This window comes from Thunnus maccoyii, chromosome 6 (assembly GCF_910596095.1).
Source record: "Thunnus maccoyii chromosome 6, fThuMac1.1, whole genome shotgun sequence".
NCBI lineage: Eukaryota > Metazoa > Chordata > Actinopteri > Scombriformes > Scombridae > Thunnus > Thunnus maccoyii.
This window is the reverse complement of record NC_056538.1, coordinates 7,474,755-7,501,668: the sequence shown is the minus strand read 5'-3', so window position 1 is coordinate 7,501,668 and position 26,914 is coordinate 7,474,755. Positions and strand designations below refer to the sequence as shown.

At 41.3% G+C, this 26,914-nt stretch overlaps 2 protein-coding genes across 4 annotated transcripts; both read right to left on the bottom strand.

Moving 5' to 3' along the window:
• Positions 1-226: 226 nt before the first annotated feature.
• Positions 227-14,084, bottom strand: meis3 (myeloid ecotropic viral integration site 3). Of its 3 annotated transcripts, none has more exons than XM_042414282.1 (13): positions 14,067-14,084; positions 10,308-10,409; positions 5,846-5,985; positions 5,317-5,491; positions 5,171-5,221; positions 5,026-5,076; positions 4,689-4,838; positions 4,375-4,483; positions 3,738-3,883; positions 3,017-3,093; positions 2,034-2,092; positions 1,837-1,923; positions 227-496 (listed from the first exon to the last, which is right to left on the bottom strand). In XM_042414282.1, exons 2-13 carry the CDS (start codon positions 10,317-10,319, stop codon positions 297-299), a joined length of 1,257 nt encoding a protein of 418 aa, XP_042270216.1. In that variant the 5' UTR covers positions 10,320-10,409; positions 14,067-14,084; the 3' UTR covers positions 227-296. The 3 variants fall into 3 exon arrangements, with proteins under 3 accessions (XP_042270216.1, XP_042270215.1, XP_042270214.1); XM_042414281.1 differs by lacking the exon at positions 14,067-14,084 and adding an exon at positions 10,809-10,967; XM_042414280.1 differs by lacking the exon at positions 14,067-14,084 and adding an exon at positions 10,809-10,967 and having other exon boundaries at positions 10,308-10,406.
• A 4,917-nt stretch (positions 14,085-19,001) lies between these two features.
• On the bottom strand, positions 19,002-26,790 carry LOC121899045 (thymus-specific serine protease). Its single transcript, XM_042414607.1, has 13 exons — positions 26,403-26,790; positions 25,654-25,829; positions 24,742-24,841; positions 24,081-24,210; positions 22,955-23,078; positions 21,670-21,747; positions 21,321-21,368; positions 21,115-21,234; positions 20,780-20,944; positions 20,343-20,484; positions 20,042-20,221; positions 19,656-19,810; positions 19,002-19,421 (listed from the first exon to the last, which is right to left on the bottom strand). The coding sequence occupies exons 1-13, from the start codon at positions 26,461-26,463 to the stop codon at positions 19,350-19,352; spliced, it is 1,551 nt and encodes a 516-aa protein (XP_042270541.1). The 5' UTR covers positions 26,464-26,790; the 3' UTR covers positions 19,002-19,349.
• Between the last annotated feature and the right edge of the window lie 124 nt (positions 26,791-26,914).

Below are 26,914 nucleotides of genomic sequence, written 5' to 3'. Positions count from 1 at the left end.
TTCAGATGTGTGTGTGTGTGTGTGTGTGTGTGTGTGTTAGTGAGTGGAACAGCTACATTGAGGTCACTGTCTTTCAGTGGGGAATGTAAACTTTCGGAGCAATGTGTCTTTTTTTCTTTAAATAGTGTACTGTATGCGTCATTACACATACACAGCCATGCACACACACACACACACACACACACACACACACACACACACACACACACACACACACACACACACCCACACACACACACAGACATATCCCACCATACACACACAGACACACACACACATCCCGACTCCCCCCCCAGCTAGTGTGCGTGTATGTCCAGTCCCTGCGCGAGGAGCGGCTCTGCGGGGTGTGCGTGTGGCGGCGGGTGGAGCAGCATGGCGGGGTGGGGGTGTGGGCCCGGGTAGGGGTGGAGAGAGGGTCCCGGGTGGGGAGGGTAGCCTGGCTGGGACAGCAGAGCGCCGGGGTAGTCACCCTGCAGAGAGGACATCCCTTGGAGACCTAGTGGGAGAGAAGTTGGGAGACAGAGAGGATGGATTTACATTTTCAATGTAGATAAAGTGGAATCAATTTTGGGATTTGGCAATGTTGAAAAGAGTGAGGAGGTATTTTTTTCTTCAATCGGTAATTTCTACTTTTACAAAATCATGTTTTGATCTGTAATACAGCGTACAGACTTTGTGCTGGAAACCGAAAATTACTCACTAAATTACTACTTCATTTTTTTTTTTTTACTTACAGAAGCAAATTCTGCATTTTGTGTGTTTTCAACTGATCATAAACTTTAACTCCTTAACTTACTATTTCTCCCTTTGTTTTTCCTTAAGTAGCTTAAACTTTAATAATAAGCTCATATACAGTATATTTTGTATCTGCTTGTACCAGGTCTTAATTGAAGCTATATACTGTTTACACTGAGTGAAATATTCAAACCCTTGAATTATGAATTATTTTATACGCATAATCCTAAAATTCAGCTTGACATATTTTTAATATTTTTGGAAACTTTGGGAACTCTGCTATATTTAAAACAAAGTTCTATGAGTTTAAACAATGTTTGGCTGCATGGTATTAATTTAACACACTGCTTGTGGTTTTACACAGTGTCAGAAAACACGAAAATTGTCCTGTGTTACATATTAAAGAAATGTCTGTTAAATTGTGAGGTTCTGGTATTTTGTAGTTATTTTTGGTAGCAGGCAATCCTTTTGTTTACATTTGGATCACAGATTTTTCCTTTAAAGCCACAATCCATAACTGTCCTCGCAATGCTGCCCTTTCCAGCATAAGTGTAAAATACTCTAAACTAATTTAAAAGCATGGTGAGGGTTAAACAGCGAGTGTATGTTCTTATATATTATCTTTTATTGAAGATTTCAAAGTTAACTCTGTCCACTCAAATGCATATTCATTCTTGTTCTGCAAGTCACTGTAATGTGTTGTTTTGATCCAAATATTGTCTTTAGCTTAAGTGTACTTAAAGAATATGATACATTCTTATATGTAGAGCACTCAGCCCTAAGTGCATTTGTTCCTACTTAAGACATAAATCCTAAAAATACATAATTTAATTTTCCAAAAAGGCTTGAAAATTTCTGAAAAACAGCTGGACACTAGTTTTTAGAAAACATTACTTAAAGAGGATTTGGGACAACTTTCATCAGCAGATTTGGTGAATAATGAATATTTACAGCAGCAGCATCTTTCATGTAGTTTCTTTTTATAGGATTTATTGAACATTTAAAAAAATATAGAATACCAGCAGCCTTGTCCTAGAGTAGTATATTTTGTATTCTCTCAGTCTATGATAGTGAGCAGTATGTCCCTGCAGGTGACTGTACCTGCTGTTCGAAGCCCAAGGTGGGCCTGTCCGTCAAGCCCGTAGCCCCCAAGAGCTGCTCCCTCTGGGCTGTAGGGACCACCCTGACCTGCGGGACAACACGTAGCGTCAGACACAGTGTACAATAAACTCAGACTCATATATATACAGAGGTGTTTACTGAGCGACCGGCCAGCTGACTGACTTATAAACACCGACCTGAGCGATTTGACTGGTCGATCATCGGCTGAACAATTCTCCTCCTGGCGTTGATGAACCTGCGCAGGAGAGAGAGACATAAAGAAAGAGTGTGAACAGAGAGAGAGAGAGATGGACGAGGCCACCCGTTAATGGAGAAAAAGGCTGACCGGGAGACTATTAACCTTTTCGCTTTTACAACCACTTAACCCTTTCAGAGGGCAGAGTAAATCAACGTTAGGGCAGAGCAGGTATTGATCGCCCTGTGATAATTGATTGATCTCCATTGATCGGGTCACTGTGTGTGTGTGTGCGTGTGTGTGTGTGCCGCAGCAGGGGTATAAATAAAAACACCTAAGTTATCATATAACAAAATCTATTTTTTAACATGTGACAGACACACACGTCATATGTTTGAGTTAGAGTGTATGTGTTTGTGTATCTTTGATGGAGGTACAGAAAATCAAGAAAGGACTAATTGATCAACAACATTTAAATGCTTGGTTTATGTGTGTGTATTTTGCCTGTGCAGATACATGTGTGCCTAGGGAATTTGGGTGCAGTAAATAATCTAATTATTGGATATTGATTTGCTATTCTGTTTTATGAACATGGTGCAAGTGGATTTTACTGCCTTGCACCTTCTGAAAAAAATGCTTAGTAGGACGTTTCTCCCTCTTTTATAAGCTGCTTTCTTATATAGTAGATTACCGTTTTCTCTCCAAGTCTTGTAAAAGCGCTACCTTTTATTCAATTGGCCTTTATTCACACAACATGCACAATAAAGAGTTAACAAAAAAAAAACGACTTAAGCGAGTTGTAAACTGACATAAGTAAAGACACTTCTCATTTCTGCACAGGACTGTCACGCCAATACATTATTGACGTGGCAACAGCCACAATGTTAATTTGGAAGTTGACGCTTTACATTTAAACAAGACTGTTTAACTGATTATTGATAAGCCAGGGGGCAGAATTAGTGTATTGATCGGGAGTGCACTGACCAGTTGTTGACCTGTAAGATGGTCAGTCCCGTGTCCTGTGACAGCTGCTTCTTCTGCTCCTCAGACGGGTACGGGTGCTGGGAGAGGACACACAGAGCTACAGTTTAAAAGACTCTCAGGTGTGACATTTCCAGCTTTCGTCATAAATGTGAATAAATTCTTGTGGATCAATAGCAGAATCATGTGAGGGTTACTTGACGCTTTAACTGAAATCTAAAATAAAGTCATGTATGTGAAATCTCAGGATGAATACTGATGACCTTACATCTGAATTCACATCTGCGCTCACATTTCAACCTCAGCAACCCCCCTCACTCTCCCTTATTGCATTTCTTTCTCTCTCACACACACACACTGCAATAATTGGAGTGAAGCAACATTTGACCTGCCTCATTTAGTAGCTAATTACCAATCTAACCAACGCACCAACAATTACTCACTCCATTTCTACCACTTCCACAATTATTCAATAGCGAGCATATTCACATAATCACATAATCCCCCGATTTTTCATTTAATTTAATTGACTTCCATTACACACTCGGTTCACCTCTCTGTCTATTCTTGTCAGGGATGTTTTGCCTCACACTAAATCCTCTCTTTCAGCAATTATCCTCTCATCCAGCACTGTACAAAGGCTTTCTTTGTTTTCTTACAGCGTGTGGGATGGTTTAATTACTGTCCAAATTATGAGAACATGAAAAAGTTGTGTCTCTCTCACCGACAGGTGCTGGAAGAGCCATGCTCTCATGATGTTTGTGGCCACTTTGGGGAAGATGCCTCTCTTCTTGTTATTCCTCCTCTCTCTGTCGGACTCGTCCTCCTCTCCTGTACTGGGGGAGGCCACTCCTCCGTCCAGACCATCGCCTGCAGGGAGACCATGCACATATTGTATCTGAGCGACTGTGTATGTGTGTCTGTGTCAATTAGGGTCCAAATGATGCATGCTCACTATGGTGTTTTTGCTGATATTTTGTACATTTGACCTTTTTCAAGCCATGAAATTATAACAACTCTTAGGATTTATCCAATAATTTCCATTCCATTCAGAAATTGAATGAAATCTCTATTTAAGCTATGTTTATGTGGAATCATATCAATATGATGCAATACACTTAATTTTGGTTTAGTAAAAACTACTGTGATAATGATCAGTTCTGCAACCAACAGTATCATATTCATCATAACAACACAGACTGGCACAAGGTAAATATCAGCTATGGGTCTCACCATATTATTATCTACAGTGTTATAACACACTTTGCATGTACGTAGGCTCTGTATGAAAGTTGTCTGTATGTGTTTTTGCAGATGTGGCTGATGTGTTTGTTCTCACACAAACAGTATTTTCCATGTACCTGTGTCACTACAGTTGTCTGCTGTGCTGAGTGAAGGCAGGCCACAGGTGCCTGGTGTTCCCAGAGGAGTCGTGGCACATTCATCTGGCTCCCGTAACCATGATGCATTCTGCAGGGAGCAACAGAGGGAGAGGAGGTTGGAGGTAGTGTAATAGGAAGATGGGGAATTCCCAGCAGGAGGAGAGAGAACAAGAAGTCATGAAGCATGGGGCCATTATTCAGACATTCAGTGGATGGAGTTGGGTAGGTGAATGAACACTACATACTGTTACTGCTCAATGTTTGACATTCTGTACCTTGGCAGCTTGTCTCACCTGCTCTGACAGACTGGTGCAGGATCCAGTGAAGTCCTCCATGTCAGACTTGGAGCCGCCCTCCCGTTCATCCAGGACGAGGTCTGTGGGCATTTTGCCCTTCAGACAGGTGATGTAGCGATGGCAGAAGTTATCACACAGGTCATGCACCTTAGAAGACAGATATAAACTTATTAGTGCATGCTTTAACGCCACATCCTAATCAGCACCGTCATGGAAAATTTTGGTATTTTTCCTTTTTTGGAAGAAAAATTGCGTGCTTAACATATCAAGATGTGCTTGTGTTGAAAAGTAGTTGAAATTTTGAATGAGCAAAGAGTGCTTTTGTCCAACCAACCTTCTCTAACTCCAGTAAATGAAAGCGAAGAACCTGTATGGCCTGGATCATCTGTGGAGAGAAGAACGTGGATTAATGATCAATATAATCTATGAGAAAAAAGTATGTTTCTTATACTATCGTGATGTCAGTTGGTGCATCATACCAAGTTGTCCAGCTCAGGATTAGAAGAAAATATGGGCTTCTCTGAACGAATCTGCAACACAAATAAAACAAATTATTAAAAAAAAAACCAAAACGCAAAAACAAACGTTGATTGTTCTGTGATTGGCTCTCACAGCTGTCAGTCACCTGTTTAGCGAACATGGCGATGTCATCGTTAAAGGATTCGGAGGAGCAGACATCGCTGTGATTGGTCATGCCGGGGAGGTGGGAGGTGGCAGAGAGGGAGGTGGAGTCTCGAGGGGAGCAGGTGGCCAGCTCACACTTCTCAAACACTAAGGCCAGCAGTGGGAATAGTGGGTGACTGCACGCACACACACACACACACACAAACACACACACACACACATATATATACAGTTAACATACTAAACATAAACACAGTAACAGTTGACATATAGTGCACACATGATACATTCACAGAAGGTGTTACACAAGACTCTTTATAGCACAGTATTTATAAAACTGACAGCTATAAACACTTCACATATATCTTCATATACAGAATACAAATGTATGCTGTATGTTAATTTGCTAAAAGTGCACATGTAGTTTAAACTGTTTTCTGCCACTGACAGGCTCCATAAATCATTGTGTCCACCACATCTAGGGTTTCAAACACACACACACACACACACACACACACACACACACTCACCCATAGATCTGGTCTTTGTGGTGTTTGAGGGAGTCGGGAATGGGGGCTCCATACTGTGGGGGAGGAAGCGGCCTGACATCGTCCCCGTACCCCCCCATCGACATGCCCTCCGACCCTGAGTAGTGCACCAGCTCTTCATACTGAAACACAATTAGATAGAAAGACAGAAAACATGAGACACGTCTGACATCTGCGCTGTCTGACATCAAATCTTATTGTGATTTTATTACGTGGCTGAGCTGTCAGGGGGCTTCAGCGACTCGGCTTACTGGACAGATCTGCTGCTGTGGTTTTGCATCCACAGCAGAGATTGTGTTTTCTAAACTGCTGAAGATACCGTGTGCTGTAGTTTAAAATGATTATTGATTGTTGCATGTTTGTCTGTCTGGATGTATTTGTGTATATGTGTGTCAGGACTCCAGCTAACAATTATTTTTAATTACCAATAAATCTGTTAATTCTTTTCTGGATTAAACAATTAATCATTTGGTGTTTAAAAGGTCAGAAAATAGTGGAAAAACATCCAGGTTGTATATTCAATTATCTTGTTTTGTCTAAAACCCAAAGATATTCAATTGACTATCGTGGAGGACTAAAAAAAACCCAGAAAATAATCACATTCATTTATGGCCTTTTTGCTTAAAGAATTACTGAATCGATTATTAAAATTTGTTCCTGATTAATTTTCTGTCAGTCTACTAATGAATTATTCAACTAATCGTTTCAGCTCTAATGTGTGCACATGCATATGTATTTGTAGTCATTCATGGCAGTAATGTTGCAGTGGGAAAACCATAACCTCTAGTAATCCAATCATTGCAAGCACAACAAAACACATTGTCAACAAAAATCAATATTCAGAATTTACTTACAATACTGTGGCTATATATTCCCAAGGTGTGTGTGTGTGTGTGTGTGTGTGTGTGTGTGTGTGTGTGTGTGTGTGTGTGTGCGTGCATGGACTAATGTCACTGCAGCTTTGTCTACTGTACAATCCAGTTGTGTGTTTATAAGATGTTCCCTCATGAGAACAGTGATTTTTTTTTGTTGTCACTTCAGCTGAACCGTTCCGTGCTGCTGGAATTTCTTCCACTTTTAGGATTACGAAACTCTTTCAAACACACTCTGATAACCTCGATTTCTTAAAAAGTGCAGAGGAGGAGACAGGGAAAGCGGGGGAGATGAGATCCTTGGAGGAAGATGGAGAGCCTGTAGCAGCTAATATCGTCTCCTCCTTCTTAAACTCAGGCTAGACAGGAGCCGTGCTGAGACGTCCCTCACAACCCGCTGTGACAGCCTCCCTGGGGCCCGCTCACACACACACACACACACACACACACACACACGTACTGCACTCTCACAGACACAATGACACATATGCACAGATATACAGCCAAAGACAAACATACTCTCAGTAGCACTTACACACATAGCATCATGAATATACATGTCTGGCTCCCTTGTTTCACTCTCTCACACTCTTTCTCTGTGTTACAGAGCTAATTTGTGCTACACTGCGGCTTCTGTCTCTGAGGCAACGTTGCTCAGGTCAGCAGATCTGCTTCTGTTTCTCTTTCTGCTGGATTAAAGAGACTCCTGTCGCAGTCTCACAGGGCCACTAGGATCACAGACAGACAGCACCTGCTTGATGGCCTGGCCCGGACACCTTCTTTTCAGTGTTATTTTAACCATGCCATAAAAGTTATGATCTGCTTAGCCTAGTTTTTCTGTGGATACTATTCCCTGCAGGCTACCACAAGAGGTTATGATTTACTACAGAAGTGTGTGACTGTTCCCACTGTTGGTGGAGAGGTAACAGTGAGGAAAGTGATTCCTTTACATTCACTTAAATATTTTTTTTATTCTTGACAATTTATTATATTGACAGAAATCCAAATAGTGTCTAATTTATGATGATTTTTATTATTTGTGGAGTGCATACATATTGTGAGACAGTGAAAGTGGTGAGACAGAAACTGTGATAAATGCAATTATTTTTTACAGATTCTCTCTGTGCTGACCTCTGGGAATTAAATAATAGAGAAATTAAATTATTCCTCTTCATGTGCCTGCACTGCCTTCCCGGAAACCCCTCTGCAGGACCCCTGGAGGTCTCCGGACCCCACTTTGGGAACCACTGTCCTAAATGGCTTATCAAATTGTTGTATTTCAGAGTCCCATATGGCCACCGGGATCACAGAAAGCACCTGCTCTGAGGCCCTGGTCCGGGACACCTTCTAGTTTTATGGAGGCTGGCTATTAACACAATCACCGATATCGGATTGCGCGTCTCTCTTTACGCACGGCCCCTATCGGGTTTCTATGCGTCAAGCGGATCAAAGCGCACAAGTTCCACAAGACAAATTCCGCGAATTTACCCTTTTTTTAAAAGTCACGGAGCTGGTAAACAGGCTTCAGATGGCAGGACAACATATTCATTACAGGTTTTAATTGCGTTATTTCAACCGACGCAGAAAAAGTTATTAGAGGCCTAACAGGAGTGTGTAAGTTACTTCTGACTGGAGGACAAATAATCAGAAGAGACAACATGAGCTGCATGAATAACGTCTTCCAGTTCTGTGAGTTTATATTCGACAAAACCAAAGAAAAAGTAAAGAATGAAGACAAAATTGGGTAAAATTGCTTCGTTTTGTATTTCAGACTTTCTTCAAATAACTGAATTAATAAACTTCCTTTACTATTAATTAAGAATGACAAGTCTCTTCAACTTTGGACACATCTAAACTCGATGGATATCATGTAAAAGTTCTGCCCTTTTTTCTACATTAATAATAGTTATGCAGAAATCAACAAACTCATTCGTTTTCTCGGTGCGTCGGTTTAGAAAAATAAAACGGTGAAAGTGTGTTTGAGGATTATTTTACTTCAGGAAATAGTTAAAATGTCGAACATGCACCTCGATAAATTTGTCTAAAGTGTCCTAATTTTCAGTAAACAAGGCTGAGAAAAACAAAAAGTTGACACAAACTTAAAGAAAAAGGCGATTGTCTTCACATTAAATGGATACAAGGTATTTTTTTACGAAGATAATGAATTTAAAGGGCAATTACGCAAGTTGCTTAAAGTTCAAAACATTTGGAGATACGGGCAGACCGATTGAAAAAGTCAAACTACGCTAAACAAAACAAATAAAGCTGGACCTGTTGCAGATTTCACTTCGACTGTTGCAGTGCCACAAACAACTTTTTCAACTCTCAAACTCAGTGTCCACACATGCTTTCAACACACATTACACCACCTATCTCCATGTGATTTTCTTAAAATTTTGCACAATGTAACTGAAGGATTGGAAGCATTATACCTTTCAAGATAATGCAGCAATATAGAGTTGAATGGGACTGTGAAATATTTAGAAACATCAGTGCTTCTCTTTTAACAGCCAGTAATCCCTTTACACAACCTATAAATGACCAGTATGTTAATTTATATTATTATCTCTGCTTTTTGGTTTTTAAATATATTTAAATATTCAAATTCAGTTTTTTAAGCTTTGGTGCTGCGTGTGTGTGTGTGTGTGTGTGTGTGTGTGTGTGTGTGTGTGTGTGTGTGTGTGCGTGCGTGCGTGCGCGTGTGTATGTGTGTGTGTGTGTGTGTGTGTGTGTGTGTGTGTGTGTGTGTAAACCCTTCCTCAGCTCCTCAGCCTTCTCTCTCTGCTCTGTTTTCATACAGCAGTGATTTTCTGTACATTTCTAATTGCTCTCTTCCACTCACAGGTCTCAGTCCGCCTGCTGCCCGTCAGCCTCTGCCTGTTTCTCCTCCACCACCACCACCATGCCTCTGAATCACTGTAGCAAAAAAACTGACCTACTTACCGAGTTGAAGAGCTGCTTCTCCTCTCCTCTCCTCTCCTCTTAATGACCTACACTTCTCTCTAACCCGTATGTGCCATTATAACGCCTGACTGACATTACACAACAACAAATTATTTTCAGGAGAGGAGGAAATCTCAGATCCAAACCAACAGTTCCTAATCAGTTGCTTTGGGAGACTGCTGCTGGCATATTGCAAGTTCTGAACTGCACTTATGAAAGCATGAATGCCTTAAAAAGGCTAAAAGTTCTTTCTCATCGTTTGCAGCTCCATAAATGGACAACAAATAGAAACATTTGATATCATATGGAGAATATTTATGAATAGTTCTTAAGATTAGCCTACCAAAAATGATGCTTTATGCAGCCTACGTGCTGGCATGTTTTTGTTGTGATTCCCTAAACATAAAAGTCCGTGCTAGTACGGTCCACTAGTCTGTTTCATTGGGCCTTGCGGTTTTGTGCGTCTGATAAACCCGACCAGAGACCCAGCAGTGCAAAGAGGATCCCCAACCTTAATGTTGATGTTTTTCTAATGAAGTTTAGCTCTTCTGCTCAGTAATATGAAATCACTTATCTCAAACAGGCGCTAGTTTAAATCGTTCTCTAAAATCAACACACAGCAGACCTACCCTCTTCTCCATGCGACTCGACAGCCAGTCCTACACCGGAGATGATGATGCGCTGCTCGGCTAGTCCAGCGAGCTGTGCTCCCTTCCTCTGTCCCTGGGCTGCTGGAAATAAAAGTAAACATTCTTTGTTATATTCATTAGTAATTATGTTACAAACATGGTGGACATCAAGCAAAGGCTTTCAACAAAAACAGAAGGCTGAGAGAAAACAGTCAAGACCTGCTCCTCCTGTGTGTGTGTGTGTGTGTATGTGTGTGTGTGTGTGCGTGTGTTTACTCCGAGCCCATCGCTTTTTATATTACAATATCATGATGGGATTGGAAATTTTATGGACTTCTTTTATCCTTAAATACCCTATTGCCTCTGTAAGCTTAGTGGTTTATAATACGCTTAGCGGTAATAAACGCTATAATAAAGCTCGCAGCCTATTAAATGCTATTGGTTGATGGGCACATTGTTGGTAATAAACGAGGCTCCAGTAAATGGTATAAAATGTCCCACCGAAACGTAAATATTGGCCGTCTCCAGTCCTGTTCGGGCCGTGTCCGGTGTAGTCCAGAAATCTGGTGAAAGGGAGCAGCGGCTTCCTGCAGCGCCTCGCCTCCGCCTGGTGCGCCTCTCTGTCCGGCTCGAAGCCGTCGGGATGCTCGGTGCTGTGGAAGACAGATAGAAAGCGTCCTTCCTTTTTGGCTCCTTGTGCTCGCTGTCCGCGCAGCGTACGGCGACAGGCTGGAAAATGTCACTGCTGGGAATGAACGATGGTGTTTTCAGTCTCAAGAAGGGAGAAGAAGGAGGAGGAGGAGGAGGAGGAGTGATGGTGGCGGTGTGCGGGGAGGTTTCGGAGGGTCAAAACGCGACGGGGTCTCTTGCCCCCCCTCCATCCATCCCTCCTCCTCCTCCTCTTCCTCCTTTATACTCCTCCTCCTCCTTATCACACTCAAACGCCAGAGAAGAAGACCCCCTTGCTTGTTTTTTTTTTTTTTTAAATCTCGGTTCTCCTGCGAGCTCCGCGCTGTTATCACTCCTCCATCATCCCTCCATCCTTCCCTCCTTTCTCCTCACCCTTGCTGCAGCTGCGCTATTATCATCTCGGGATACCTCGGGAGAAGAATCGTGATAACTCTCACTCTAGTGGGATGGAGCATGTCCAACAGAATTAAACTCTGGACAATCAATTAAGACGATACGAATATGTTATGCATGAAATCCCTCACACACACACACACACACACACACACACACACACACACACACACACACACACACACACACACACACACACACACACACACAAGTGTCTGCAGCTTGCAAAACAGATGTTTTTAACATGACTGGCAGTGATCCTTCGCGTGACTTCAAATACAGCACATTGAAATTATGCAATTTGAATGCTATCAACAAGAGAAAATTGCACAAAGAAAATCCATCAAATATGTTGTTTTGCCTGCATGAGAGTTAATTTAAAGGTTAATTGGAGGGCTAACTACAGTAAAAATTAAGAGTTTTAATCAAGTTGACGCTCATGTCGGGCCATAAATAAGTTTGAAGCGTGCTTAATGACAAGAAATTTACTGGCTGATAATAGCTTTCAAAGTGTTTTATTGTTTTTGTCGACATCTATATAGGCCAGCCTTTTGACACAGCCCAAATGTCCCCCTCTGCCCCCTTTTTGTTGATTGGGAGAAGTGAGGAAACAAAATCATTATCGTGAGAAAGTTTAATTTTAACCAGAGAGAGAAAAGGCTTTCACATGTCGGTGGAATAGCTAACTCCCAGTCTTGTGTTGTAAATGACACCTAAGTAACATAATAATTATTCAAAATGCGTCTCTTCCCCCGGTCCCGCTGCGAGGGGCCAACAGGCGGCTGCACTTCAATCAGCAGCGGCTTGGCGGGGAACAGCGGGCCGGGGCAGGCGTCTCCGTGGGCGGCATGGAGTTTGAGCGTGGGGCCGCTTGTGAGGGCCCGCACCGCTCCTGCAGACAGGGGTCTTTCAACTCTGCAGGGTGCTGGTTTCCTACAGGGGTGATCACAGAGCTCAACCCCCCGCCTACACTGAGCCGGTAATACAGCCATGAAACAGCGTCAATGGGCTGGAAAAGGCGATCCAAGGCTTGTTTTCACTTTGTTAACAGTTTGAATAGAAACGGATTAACATTTGAGTGTGCATCATCTGACGAATTCATGTTTACACGAAGGGATTTTCTTTTGGAAAACCTTTACAATTCACAAACAACTTAGTCTGCTTTCTGTGTTATTTAGAAAGACTTCCTGAACCGATTTCAATGTTTTTCTTCAGGTTGCTTCAGCTTGTTGCCTGGATTGAACCATAAATTATCAGTCTCTCTCTAACACTGATGTAACAGACCATTATCTAAACGTCCACTCATTTACATCACAAACACTTAAAGGATCTGTCATTTTTATCACATCACTGTCTGTGAGACAACATCAGCATAATGACAACACGTTTTAACACAACATATGTTGTTAAGTTTGTGCTGAAAGGTAACAAAAGTGATTTATATTGTGTCAAAGAATACACACAGATGTCTTAAAACAACACAAGATTTGATCAAAATACAGACATCAGGCATAAGTCTTTAGAAACAAGGAGGTAGAATAAGACTTCAAATTTAAAGTGGAATAAGGTAAAGAGCAAAATATTTAAACTGTCTCACTGATCAGAGATGTAATCATTAGTTTGTTCTCAGTGTCTTTTCCTTTTCTATTGATTATATTGCTTCAGGAGTCCTTTCACAGCTGAAAGACATGGATTGCTTGATGCTGCATGACTTTTCTTAATTTCATGAGAATTGCATATAAACATGATTTTGAACTGGTGACATCTTTTAGAAGTCTGCTAGAGCAAAAAAAAAAAAAAGGTCTCAGAGACCACAGCTGTAAAACATGTTTGAATACAATATATTTTCATATACTCGAGTTAGTCAAGCTAGTTTAATAGCTGTTTGCTCAAGAAGCCAGAAAGTCTCAGGGGTATATATATATATATATATATATATATACATATATATTTGTTCATGCATGGCCTATAACTTATAAAACCTGAAATATTTCCTTGTTGGGTGTGATAACAACACTTTATGGTCATGTACATATTTTGTCATCACTTCAATTCTTGTTTAAATATTGGGAAAATAATGTCAGAAAGAAGGAAAAAAACGAGGAGAAAAAAAGGTTGATTTTGCATCTATTATTATTATTATGTATACATACATAATAATAATTTATTTGCTCCAGTGTGAAACAGAGTTTTATTGATGCTTTTAGAAGATTTTCTCGTTGTCTTCAACGACACAGTGTTCTGATGAATAAAGTTTTCCAAACGAATTATCTAAATTCTGTAACTTTAGTATCATGTCATATGTTTTCAGCAGCATATCCCTTGTGTGCTTTCAGACTGTTTACAACATTTACACTCTGTTTCATTGACAGTAAAAATGCTTGTATGGTGGCTGATTAAAAACATAAAGAAAAGGCTTATTGTTTAAGGGATAACTTCCACATTAATTGAGGTTTACATGATTAGAGCTTCACAGTAAGAACAGGCTCTTTTCCTGCACCACACAGCTGAATATCAGTCAGGCATGTTCGCTGTCGGGCCATTCTGCATGTCAAGGCTGCTGCAGTTATTTGTCACTCCCTGTCAAGGCCTGTTGAGTGTGTGTGCTCGGACTAGCATGGAAGTGTGTTCATGAAAGCGGGCACAGTGATGTGTGTATGTGTGTGTGTGTCTTACTTGTTCACTTGCATGCTGGAGGTTCAGTGTCAAGGTGGTCCTCCTCTAAGTCGGGCCTCAGAACAGGTGATACCAAGGGCTAGAAAACAGCAAACAACAAGCAGAGAGGAAATATGAGTGTGTATGTGGATTTTTACCTGCAAGATTGCATGTGTGTGTTGGTGTGCAGTATCGTCCTGGGTGTAATTAGAGATAGAGTTGGCAAACAGAAAATGTCAGACTTTATTCTACTACAAACAGCTCTTCTGTATCTTTGCCCAACATGATGCTGTTGCTGCAAACAAATACAACAGTTGACAAGTTGAAATGGTATTCAATTATCTGCATGGTGAAAAACAACCACCTCTAGAAACCACTGCTGCCCTCAGTTCGGTCACCTTGCCACACAAGTCTAGTTTATTTGACTCTACCAGAGAGAGCGATGGAGGGAGGCTAGAAGGCCACCCAGCCTTGTTGACTTCGGTGACTCCGCCATTAAGAAAATGTGGCTGCCGTGACCTCTGGAAAACCTCACACAACCACCCAAAACATCAGAGAGCTGTGACCCTCCACCGCCTGCATGAGAGAGCGAGGGAGCAGAGGGATGAAGGGAAGTAAAGGGTGAAAGAGAGGATGAGGGAAAGAAACACAGAGGGGTAAAAGTGAAGGGTAGTTGGGGAGGGGGTGCAGAGTGCATTTTTATGAGCCTGTGCCTCTCCAGTTTCTGGGTCGTCTGGCCGTGTAGACATAAATTTTCTCCCTCTCCCTCCCTCCCTCCCTCCATCTCTCCTGCTTTCTTCTGGCACGCTCGCCAAGCAAATCCACCCTTATCGACCTGCTTCTGCAGCCTGTTTGCAAACTTTTCCTCCAGTTTCTCTCCCCACCTGGGCCATTCTTCTTCCTTTATTTCCCCCGCTGTTTCTACCTGCTTGGGCAAGGACTCTCACTTCATTCAGCTCACCACTATCTTTCCATCCTCCCTTCCAGCTTCCAGCTTCCCCTCTGCATCTCCTTTTGTTTATAGTAAGCCAACACTACCTTTCTCCCTTCTGTTATTTTCTTCCTCTCCACCCCCCACCCCCCACCCCCCTCCACCCTTATAGATGGAGATTAACTGGGGAGCTCAGCGCCATCCGTCCTTGTGACTGTTTGTTGTTAAGGAGATGGATGGAGGCTCCCTCTGCCAGCCCCACGCAGCCGCAATTACACCAGCCGCCATGATGGATGGAGGGGAGGGAAAGGGGGGTGGGGGGGAGGATGGAGAGAGGGAGATACGGAGAGGGGCATCTATCACGCCCCTTAATCTACCTGTCACTGCACAGGCTTGGATGGAGAGGGGGGGTTGGGGGGGCAGTAGGGTGAATGTGTGTGAGGGGAGGAGAGTCGGCTTTACTCTGACTGCTGGTCAAAGGTTTATTTCTTTTCTTTGCACTGAATTTGTTCCTTCACTTTTTTTCTTTTTGGAGAATAAGGCCTGCAAGGACTGGATTCATTAAATGTCCTGATGTTTCCAATTGATTTCCCAGAGTTTATTGGATTGGGATTGTGTATGTGTGTGTGTTTGTGTGTGTGTGTGTGTGTGTGTGTGTGTGTGACAGGCATCAACAGGTACATAAGATGGAGTTGCCCTCTTGCAGAAATGCACGATTTCCATGGGGACAAATTTTTGCACAAGCTCCATTATAAACACTTTTACAAATATACACACAACCACTTGCTCCATAAATATGCAAACAACCCGCAAACACACACGCACATAAACACACACACACTCCTACACTAAGTTGTTTATCATCTCATCTGCAGTTATTGCCCTCCACCCACGCACACGCACCTCTGCAGCATCTTCAGCTCATCCTCATACCTGTTGAAGGCATCAAAGACACTGGCGTCAGTGACCTATGATTGAGTAAATCTGCATACATTACCTGTAATGCCACTCCATTTTTTCCACAATGCTGCAGAAATATTATGAAAAGTAATCTGATGTCCCCTTCCCTCTACCCCTCCTCCTCCTCCTCCTCCTCCTCCTCCTTTTTCTCCCATCCCCATCTTCCTTCTCCACCTCCTCATCTGTCCAGAGGAGTGAGAGATGGGATGGAGGGATTAATACTCTTCCGCCCAGCCCTGGGAATGATAGATGGACAGATGCAGGAAGGGAGCAAAGGAGGAGGAGGAGAGAGATTAAAGGAGAGAAGTCTGAGGGTTCATAAATCCAAAGTGGGAGACCTGGTCCGCATCACACACTAATAAGATCTGCAAGAAATCCATGATCAGGGAGAGAGTGGGAGTGAGGAGGAGAGAGAGAGCGATGGGCAGTGGTGTAATAGCATTAGATGTAATCTAATCATGGCAATAAGATGTGAATGGATGAGTGTGAGCATGGTGATTATGCAGAAGAGAGATGGCAGTGCGTTGATGAAGCTTTGAGGCGTGAGGACGGGCCTCGTTATTGGACAACAGATCAACAGTCTTCACTGGGGTGTCATGCTTTCTGCTGCAAAGACTCCATAAAAAACACTGTGTTCATTAAACTTTTTGTGTCTTTCTGTCTCTCTGACCACCAGCGAATGAAAGCAGGACAGTTTCTAACAGTGGAGGGTGAAGCTGGTTTATTCTGAAGGTGCAGAGGTGATGCAAAGGCTGCTACATTTGTGCAAAAAGCTTTAATTTGATTTGAAGAAAATGTGTTCATTGAGTCTTCTTCCTTTATTCATTCATGCACTTGTGCACTCAGTCGTGTGTGTGGTCCAGGTATTCCTCATGTTTGGGGAAGTAAATCTGTTTACATAGTCATGTTGTGGGGACTCGCTTCCCTTATGGAGACAAAAAGCAAGTTGCCTCAACGTAAATCATTAATTTAAGGGTGAAGATTTGGTTTAAAGTTAAGGTAAGTTTAGGATTATGGTAGGTTAGGATAAGAGTTAGGGTTGTAGAGATCATAGTGGTTATGGTTAAGGTTAGTAAGTCTCCAAGAAATTAATGTATGTCAATGTAATGTCCTCTGAAGTGATTGAAACATGAGTGTGTGTGCGTGGTGGTCATCACGATGCTAAGAATCAACTGTAAAGTGCATAAAGTGCAGTTGTGCAGCCGTGACCTGACTCGGATCTGATAGAGTGCTCGTTCACCTCCCTCCTCTCCTCCACGACCCCGCCACCCCTCCACTCCAACCTCCCCGTCCACCAGGCCACATTTTTCATGGCCCAGCTGTCTGAGGGCCGTGATTGGTTGGCTCAGTAGACAGATAGCCGATAGGCTCTGATTAATAGTTGAGGCCCAAGAACTTCCTCATTGATCAACAGGACAGGCTGGAGGAGGAGGAGAAGGAGGAGGGGGAATGGTGAAGAGAGAAAAAGCATGCCCTGTCGCTCTGCAAGTGCTGGCTGATAACCCTGATAGTGGCTCTTGGAGTGTGTGTACGCATGTTAGTGTAGGTGTGCTTGTTTGCAATAGCGAAAAAAGATGGGAGATGCTAGAAACAGGATAAACTGGAAGTACTGCAGTGAAAAAGTGCTTCAGATTTACTTTCTTTCCATCTGTCCCACTCTGACTTTTCAATGAATAAGAAAGTATTCCTGGAGTGTATATTATCAAACAAAAAACACACATGGCAAATATATGAGAGGCCATTATGCATGTATTTGAGTATATGTTTGTATGTGTGTGTTTATGTGTGGCCGGAAACATGAAATTCATTTTTTATTCTATTGTATTCATCATTACTTTCATTCAAATGAGCTTTTAATGTATTTTAGTAGAAAATATTCATTTTCCTGGTATGTGTGAGAGTGTATGTATTACAGTATCTAGGAGTATCTAGGTGTATGTGTGTGTGTGTGTGTGTGTGTGTGTGTAAATGTGTGTGTGTGCGCATGTGTGTCCCCTCCTGCTGCTCTGTCCAGCCTCTAGTTGATTGATGATCTCCACTCCCACGGGGTTAGCGGGGTCATGACCTCCCACTTCTGACCCCCCTACTGAGAGGGTCTCTCTCTCTCTCTCTCTCTCTCTCTCTCTCTCTCTCTCTCTCTCTCTCTGTCACACACACACACACACACACACACACACACACACACACACACACATATGGAAACAGATGGCTTTAGGACAACTGGTGCTTCTTCACCTTTCCTTTCTCTCGGTAACTCTTCATGATTTCACAACAACATAACTATCTCACATCCACAGATGACATATTCAATTTCCCCAAATAAATCACCAATTGATAGAAATATATCTGCAATAAATGTTTCTTTACCTGATCAAAGGAACTTGCTGCCTTTCATCAAAATCCAAAGCTATTACCAGTATACGTTATGTAAATAATGTATATACAGTATGGTAAACTATTCTAGACTTTGCTTTAAATATGCCTATTTAGCATTTATAAGCAGTATACAAGTATTTAATAAATGGTTTATAACACACTATAATGTAAGCAGATAAAAGGACATTTATAAGGACAAGTATTTGTCAATGTACAGTATTTGTCAGCAGTTCTAATATCTCCTATGAAGACATTTTTGTATCATTACAATTGTGTTTTACTATATCATCATTCATTATCTGCTAGCCTCCACTTATAGGTGCTCACAGGAGGACTTCTAGTTGTTACCAAATACATTAATAAACACTTAGTTGCTTGAAAGTTCATTATTGACCTTGGACATAGTAGCTTGAATAAAATTCTTAGCACAAGGTCCACTTACTAGAGATTTTCAGGACCTTTCAGCCATATCTGGTGGCCTCAGCAGATGGAGTTTGCTCAGATATACAGTACATCTTTGTACTTTGATATGAAGCGCAAGAGACCTGTTTGGCATATATGCAGCAATATCACACCCTAGTGGTACAAAGAGGTCATGATGACTGATGAACATTATAAAAACCACAGCCAAACCATAAGATTATATTTTAATGGTGGCACACAAAAGCAGCCATCAGATCATAGGGTGAAGCACACTAACAAATCTGTTAAACTCGAAAGGTGTAAACCCTAAAAATCCCTGCAAACTTCCAATCTAAGGAGGTCAAAAAAAAAAAAGAAAAGCAGATAGCAAAGAAATAGCAGCACATAGGAAACTCTTTCAGCTTTCCCAGAATATTGGTAAATGCAAAAACGTCAATCATATATAACAAGATATCCTAAAAAATGATACAAGACATTCACAGGTTGAGTGTGCCGTGGTATGAGATGGTCGAACACAGATAGTGAGGGGTGGTAAACAGGAGGAGCTTAGGGAGGAAATGGAGTCTTATCAGTTTTAGTGAGGAGTGATAAGAGCTCATCAGGTAATCACCTGATCACACTGTTCTTTTCTCCATCTTCTCCTCGGCAGCCGTCTTCAGCCAGCTGGCCACATGCTTCTCAATCTCCTGAGAGGTGAAAAAATGGGAAAACAATGCGTTAAAGATCACTAAATATATATACTTCAATTTTCTTTTATGTTGCAACAACAAAAAGAAATGTTACAGTATTTGTATTGTTACTGTATGTACCTATGCAGCAAGTGGACTTGGTGCTTAGGGATTTTGGACAAACCTTTTGGACTTTATGATCTACATCTTTGTTATGCAGTACATAATGACATGTCATTGAAGCATACATACCTGTTTGGCCTTCTTGAGTGAGACGCGGTCTGTAATTCTTCTACTGGTCATGTCAGCACAATGAGCAGTGTCCTTAATGAAGACAGTCTGGGCCTCCTCTGCTTCCTCAGTCCTCTCCTGGACAACTGACAGCTCCTGCCAGGGGTCTATTCCACCTGTGGCAACAATGACAGAGATTTTTCAGTGAGTCAATAAAATCCTGCACTACTATTATCCTATCAGGGATATCTTGTTACCATCAGGGAACAAGAGGCACTCTTTAACTTAGATGACTTGGACACCTACCATACATTTTAACATATATACCCATTTTACTTAACTTTATTCCTTAGGTTCAGTCATTTGCCAAAAAGTAACAATTCTCGGATGGTGAAACCTAGTCTCACCATTGACGTAGAGCACCCTGTGTGTGTGTGGGTTGTCTCCTCCATAGCAAGTGTTTGTGAAGGCGATGCGTCTAGGCAGGGAATGCTGGGAAATGCCAAACAGCACAGGACAGAGCCTAGTTTCTCTCTGCAGCGTCACCATCCCAGAGAATGGACAGGTGGCATCCTCACAAGTCTGGTCTATGCACACACGCACACACACATGGAAGAGGTTCAGGATATGATAATAATGATAGCTGACTGTGTGTGTATCTCTGTTTGTATATGTGTGCGTGTGTGTGTGTGTGTGTGTGTGTCCTACAGAAGCCAAACTCGGTGCAGGTCTGGTACATCCACTGTCTCTCTGTTTTCCTGCCTGATTGAAGTGACGTGTCCATCAGATGCTTCACTGTCTTCTCATAAGACACATCCAGACAGGGTTCCTCACTGGTGGAAAGGTAGATCTGGAGAGCACACACACACACACACACAAACAGACACACACACACACACACACACACACACACACACACACACACACACACACACACACACACACACACACACACATGCACAAAACATAGAAAACACTTCCTTGACTTGCACCTTTTCAATTTAACATCCAGGGCGTCCAGAAGTCTGTCTCTCACTCTATGAGGAATATATATATATAGCTCAACAGCGACATCTGGTGGATGTAAACTGTGCATCATGTGCACCAGAAATGGAAAACTGTCTGAGGAAGTGTGTCTACCATACCTGTGCGAGTTTAACAAGGCGGTTGTAAGCCTCCATCTCTTCCTCATATGCCTCACTCCTATTGGTCATAACATCACAGACCTCATGAATAGACATGAGCACACCTTCCTCGTTGTACTGCACCGTTCCCATGAAGATGTCAGCCAAGCTTTGCATGAGCTCAATCTTGAGTGAAAGTGTATAAGAGTTATTGTCCACTCAAAAATTATATCTAAAAACCTCCAAAAATAAAATAATGTAAAATAGGGAAGATCTGCCCTATAAAGAGATGCTACAGATGATGCTCAAGCCTAATATCCACCTCTCCTCTAAAACATAAAAACCAAAGCCGTCACCTGATCATCAGGATCCTTGGCGATCTGACAGCAGCCAAAGTCCTCGGCCACCTGGCTGGTATTACCGCCCATCAGCGCTGCTTCTACAGCAGCAAAGGCTTTCCGCACGGCAGCCAGACACTGCAGGAAGAGGATGAGGGTGAATTTAAAATGTGACAGACATCATGTCTTTCAGATAATTCACAGACAAGTGGCTGCCTTCACACCTTTACTGAGCCACCAACCGCCTCATTCATCAGACTCAAACCCACGATCTGAAACAGAAGTAATAAGAGATGTGTGAGAGAGAATTATGGTTATTTAAAGGAAACATGTAGCACTTGTGTAAACACGGTAAATTAACAATTGTGTATATATAATATGCAGGGCCATAGCTACCACTGATGTTATCAGTAATATTTCTAGCAATTTAGGGGTGTTTTAATGACCTTGAGAAGGGGTTTTATGATTAGTCAAATATCATATATGTTGGGTTTATAAGACTAATTCTGATCATTTTTAGACTTAATTATTATTATTATGCTGATATTGTGATAATGGATTATGCCAGTTTACATTGTTGTAGGCCGAGAAGTCCAACTTTGCCTTGACAGGAGCAGAGGAGGCCACAGCTCCATACACCAGATGGGGAAACTGCACAAGGATACAAGAATGACATAGATAGATGAATGACAAGAGCTAAAGATGAATTAATACATAGTTAGTTACATTCATATAAGGTCAAATGTGTTGTGACTTGTGTGTCAAATCCAGAAAAGAGAAGGCATTTAGTACCTTTGACAAAGTAGGGGATTCGATACAAAACTGGGTTTTAGGCCCCTTTTTTTTAAAGCAGTCATACATGAGATGTGCATTATTAAAAGACAAGACTGGTAATATTCTATATTTTTCACAGTAAGCCACCCTGTTGCACTGGCACATGAAAATGGGCACCAGTTTATTTTAAGCTGATCCCACCTATACCATTCTGCTGCCGAAAATACTCACCTGAGTACCAAATCAGCAAAAATAACCCCTAACAAATAAACTATTTACTCCAGTTTGAGTAACATTTGTCACAAACTACAATACTCTGCTGTTTTAGGAAATTATTTAGCCTTTTCAAAATATGAAAGTATATATTTGCGACAAACGCTGAAGATTTTCATCTTATTTAGGAACAAAAGCCTACAGAAAGGAACATTGAGACAGACAAACATGCTGCTGGTTGTGGTCTTTTCATGGGATTTGAAATAGAAAAATATAGAATAACACCTGCCTCATCCTTTAAATCTGAACAAACAGGGTAGACTATAAGTCATCTGCATCCCCAGAAGGGTCCTGAATCAACTGTTTGTCTCATTTGCTGGAAAATGTTTAAACCTTCACACTTAGGATCACTTCAGGGACTATGAATCAAAGCCAGACATCCTATAATGTCTTAGCAATAAATTAAACGTATTTTTTTAGTTTGTGGACCTGGAAGTATCTTAATGGCAGACATGATGGATGGTTGTAGATTCACTAAATGATAAGAAAGGAGCCTCAGTTTGTCCTTTCTTATCTCTGTTAGGGTATGAACAAAAGAGCCTTTATGACAGAAAAGGAAATACTGCAGTCCCACAATTCTCTAGCAACACTGAGTTATCAGTGGATTTCAAAACAAAGATTTGGGTTTGATATGTTTTTGTAAAATGACAAAGAACCAATAGAAAATCTCTGTAAACACACTGTCTGACATAAATCAGTGCTGTTTTTATGTTCAAAGATTCATTCATTCTTAAAACCGCATAATCTCTTAAAAATGATTGTTAAAACTTAATGTTTGTTAGGTGACATATTTTAAGTGAGGAGCTTTCACCTTTCCTCTGAACCAGGCGGACAGAGCTCCAGAGTAGGAGCCTCCGAAGCTGATCCAGGTGTTCCTGTGGCTCAGATTGAAGCTTTGGCTGATGTAGTCATGGAATACAGCCAAGTCTGCTACCCTGGAGCAAGAAGGAAGAAACACAAAAGTGTAATGTTTTTAACACAAACTCTTGACACAGATGAATGTATATTACAGTACATGTTTACTTATAATGTGTTTGACTTAGCTCAGTTTTTGTTGGATGCTTATCATCAACGTACAAAGAATTGTATGTTTAATTTGTTAAGTTCTATTCCATACAAGTGTGTTTGATATGTGCGTTTGACACATATGTATACACTATGAGGTATTGGCTTGTTTTCTTTTTGTTGTGTCCCTCTTGACTCTGTAGGTACCTTGTAAGCCAATGAGGGCTGGGCACCTTTGGGTGTATGACGAATAAAATAAATATTCATTCATTTATATACATTCATGCACAGTTATACAGACAAACGGAGATGGCGACATAGAGAAAAAAAGAGTCATAAATGGAAATTACATGTAAAAACACTAGCTTTCAGACATTTATGTAAAGTATATACACATAGAAAATGAATGACTGAGGAGAAAGAGACAGTGTCAGAGACAGATTCACATACAGTATTTAATAAGGTTGACACATGTCCTGGTTTTACCTTGAATGTCCTTGTTTTTGACCGACTGTCCTGGAAAATGTATTTTGGTATCCTGGGACAGAAAATGTTCCAGTTTTTTATGATTTTTTTCTTCAAAGTAGCTTATAGCACCGTTACTATGAAATGTGCAGAGGCAAGGCCGTTAAATATACTTGAATCTGATTAGTTGGGTGTTGTCTATAATGCACAGTATGTTGGGAAACCTCTGTTACAAGTGTTTGATCATTATTTTAAATGACGGTGACCGGTCACAAGATGTCAAGTGTGTAAAGACCAAATACTCAAACACAAATATACTCATTCTCTCTCTCTCATACACATATAAATAGCAATGAGGGAGGGAAAGTGAGTAATCTGACTGAAAGACATATTTACAACCATAGATGTACACACAAACACACACACACACACACACACACACACACTTGTAGAGAGCCAACACTAACGCCTGCTGGCTGCTAAGGTCTGCCAGGCTCTCCGTTTTGAGGCCATCAGGGTTGATGCTGTCACCATAGAAACGGTGCTCTAGAGCCAATAGCAGAGCCCCGTGCTCTTCAGCCATGTCAACATGGTGACCTGGGAAAACATGGTTAAAGCAGATAAGATTCAGTATGCAGCAAGGTTTAAGTGTGACTACAGTATATGAGGGGATTAAAAGTGAATGCAATTTTTAAAGAAGGCAAAAATGTTTGATGGAGTGATGATGGACAACAATATGATTTTCCCTCACAACCAGGCTAGAAATTTTCTATATTTTCCCAAGAGGTCTGACAATATTCTTATTTAAAATGATGGAAAAGTGATGGAAACATACAAAGAAATGAATGTGAGGATGATGCAGACGGTGTGAGAGAATATGTGTTATGAGAGATCAAAGTTTAGAGCAGGAAAGCAGCAGGAAAGATGAAAAAATATGCTTGCAGATGAGAGTCATCTTACTAACACACGGTATGATGCTTCACTTATCTTATTTCCACTTTCGCATCCAAACCCTGAGTGTGTGTCAGCCAGGTCGATTTCTAGTCCTGATTCAGGGATTTCTGTATCTCATCTGTTTGACCAATCTGCTGTTTGAAAATGTGTTTTATGTGCTGCATCCTACTGCACCTGCCAGAACATCGAACTCAAAGATGGGCCCTTCTCCTCCGATGAAGAGAAACACTGGACCATCAGGACGCTGCCAGTACGCCTCGTTCACAAAGAACCTCTGGAAGAAAGACAGACAGAAAGAATGAGAGGAAGAAAAATAGAAAAAAGAAAAGAATGAAAGGTTTTATTCACATTCACACAAACCAACAGCAGCGCACATTCATAGGCTCAGTGTGAGTAATCCTTTATTTAACACTGCAATGGACAAATTTGCACATTGGCAGCATCTAATGGAGCGAGAGCTAAATGAAGTAAAACATTTCAATACATGCTGTCAGGAAACGTCATCTTGTCAGTGTCTGCTGGAGCTGGGGAGGTGAAAAGGTTCAACTAGTTTAGATTTCTCTGGATGAAGCACATTCACTGCTACTTAAGAGCTGCTGTTGGATTTTTCTCAGTTAAGCTCTTTTCTGCAGGGAAAATGTTCCACCTGGGATCATTGCAAACTCCAGAAATCAAATTGAGCAAACAGGACAAACCTACAGCAGCACAGTTTAGTGGAACAAGAGAATTATTTTTGCTGCAGCTCCATTTTTGGTTTTGTTTAAAGCTGATAGGCTGTTTTTTTTTTTTTATCAGTTTAACTGTATTAGGAAAATATTGAAAGATCCTCAGAAATAGCATGTTACTTGATGCCTTAAAATGCTTTAAATAAAATGTTGCCTTTTGTAGGTTATGAAATCACAGAGAGGGGTTCAGATGTAACTTAACTTTTAGTATAACCAAAACTTTTCAAATTCAAGAGTACAAATGCTCTTTATCTCACAAACATCAGGCCGTTATCATGTAATAATCTGCGTCACACACTTGCACTGGATAGGTCAACGCCAAGAATTGAAACATAAATGTTTAAAGCATTATTTCATCTACCTGAGGGAAGGTGCTAACATCCTGTCGGTTGAAGTGGTTCAGCTGCTGGTGAATCCTGCCCTCCCTTACATGTTGGAGAGGCTGGTGACTGCTGCCTGTCTCCGTCAGTAGATGCTGCTTGGCTTTCTGCAGCTGGAGATTACGCACACTCTTCTTGATCTTCCTCAGAACCTGGCCTGCCATTGAAAAATAGAAATATATTCGTAGAAATATGGCTGAGTCCTCTGTGATGTGAACCATTAACAGCAAACCTGCTGGCCTCCATGCAATACCAGAGCTAAGAAGCTCTATAAGAAGACTCCTATGTGGCTCAATAAATAGATAAAAACAGCTGAACCATATTTTTTATATTTACACAGGGGTTGATGTTTGTGTCATCTGACAAAATACTGAAAACTAGACCTTTGAAATCTATCATCTATTTCAGGAACACTCAACATCCAACATTATTTTCCCAAGAGATTCGCTGTCACCACCAGCATCTGTTTTGTTTTTGCTTCCAGTTCAAATTTGACAACTGCAAACATTGAAAAATAAATCTGCCTGAAATGATGAGCAAAGGATTTCACCTCAGCTTTTTTGTGCTACCAGTTCAAGTTTCCAAGCACCTTGGCAAGTCCTGCATTTTTCTTTTAATTTTGATTGTTAAAAAGCTCTGAAGTTATCAATTTCAGGACAATGGATAAAACCAAACAGAAATCAAGAAGTAAAAGTCACTATTGTTTTCAGCGGAGCATTCATCAACTCACCAGTGTCAACAAAGTTCAAGACGACCAGAAAGATGAGAAAGCATGTTGGTGACAAAAGCATCTTTACCACTAAATAAGAAGACTTCAAGGTCAAATTTATGCATATCCAAGACCTCCACCACTCCTCTGTTCTCTATATACTGCCTGGAAGAGGCTGCATAATGAGGTGATCCCTGAAAAATGACCTGTGCATTATTATGCTTTGCGTTTGGCACATCATGAGAACAGTGTGTGTGTGTGTGTGTGTGTGTGTGTCTACCATATATACACTGCTCAGCAGAAAAGAGCGTCAGCTTGGTGATGTAATGAGATCTCTGCCTTGTAATGGCTTTTTTGGTGTGGTTAAGTTACAGGAGCAGATTTTGTCTTTTCTTCCTCCTGTGCTGCATCAGTGTGTATAAGCAGTGAGAAGGACTGTCATGCAACACACACACACACACACACACACACACACACACACACACACACAGCAACACTTACTGTGTAATAGTATTGACTAAATGCTTAAAATG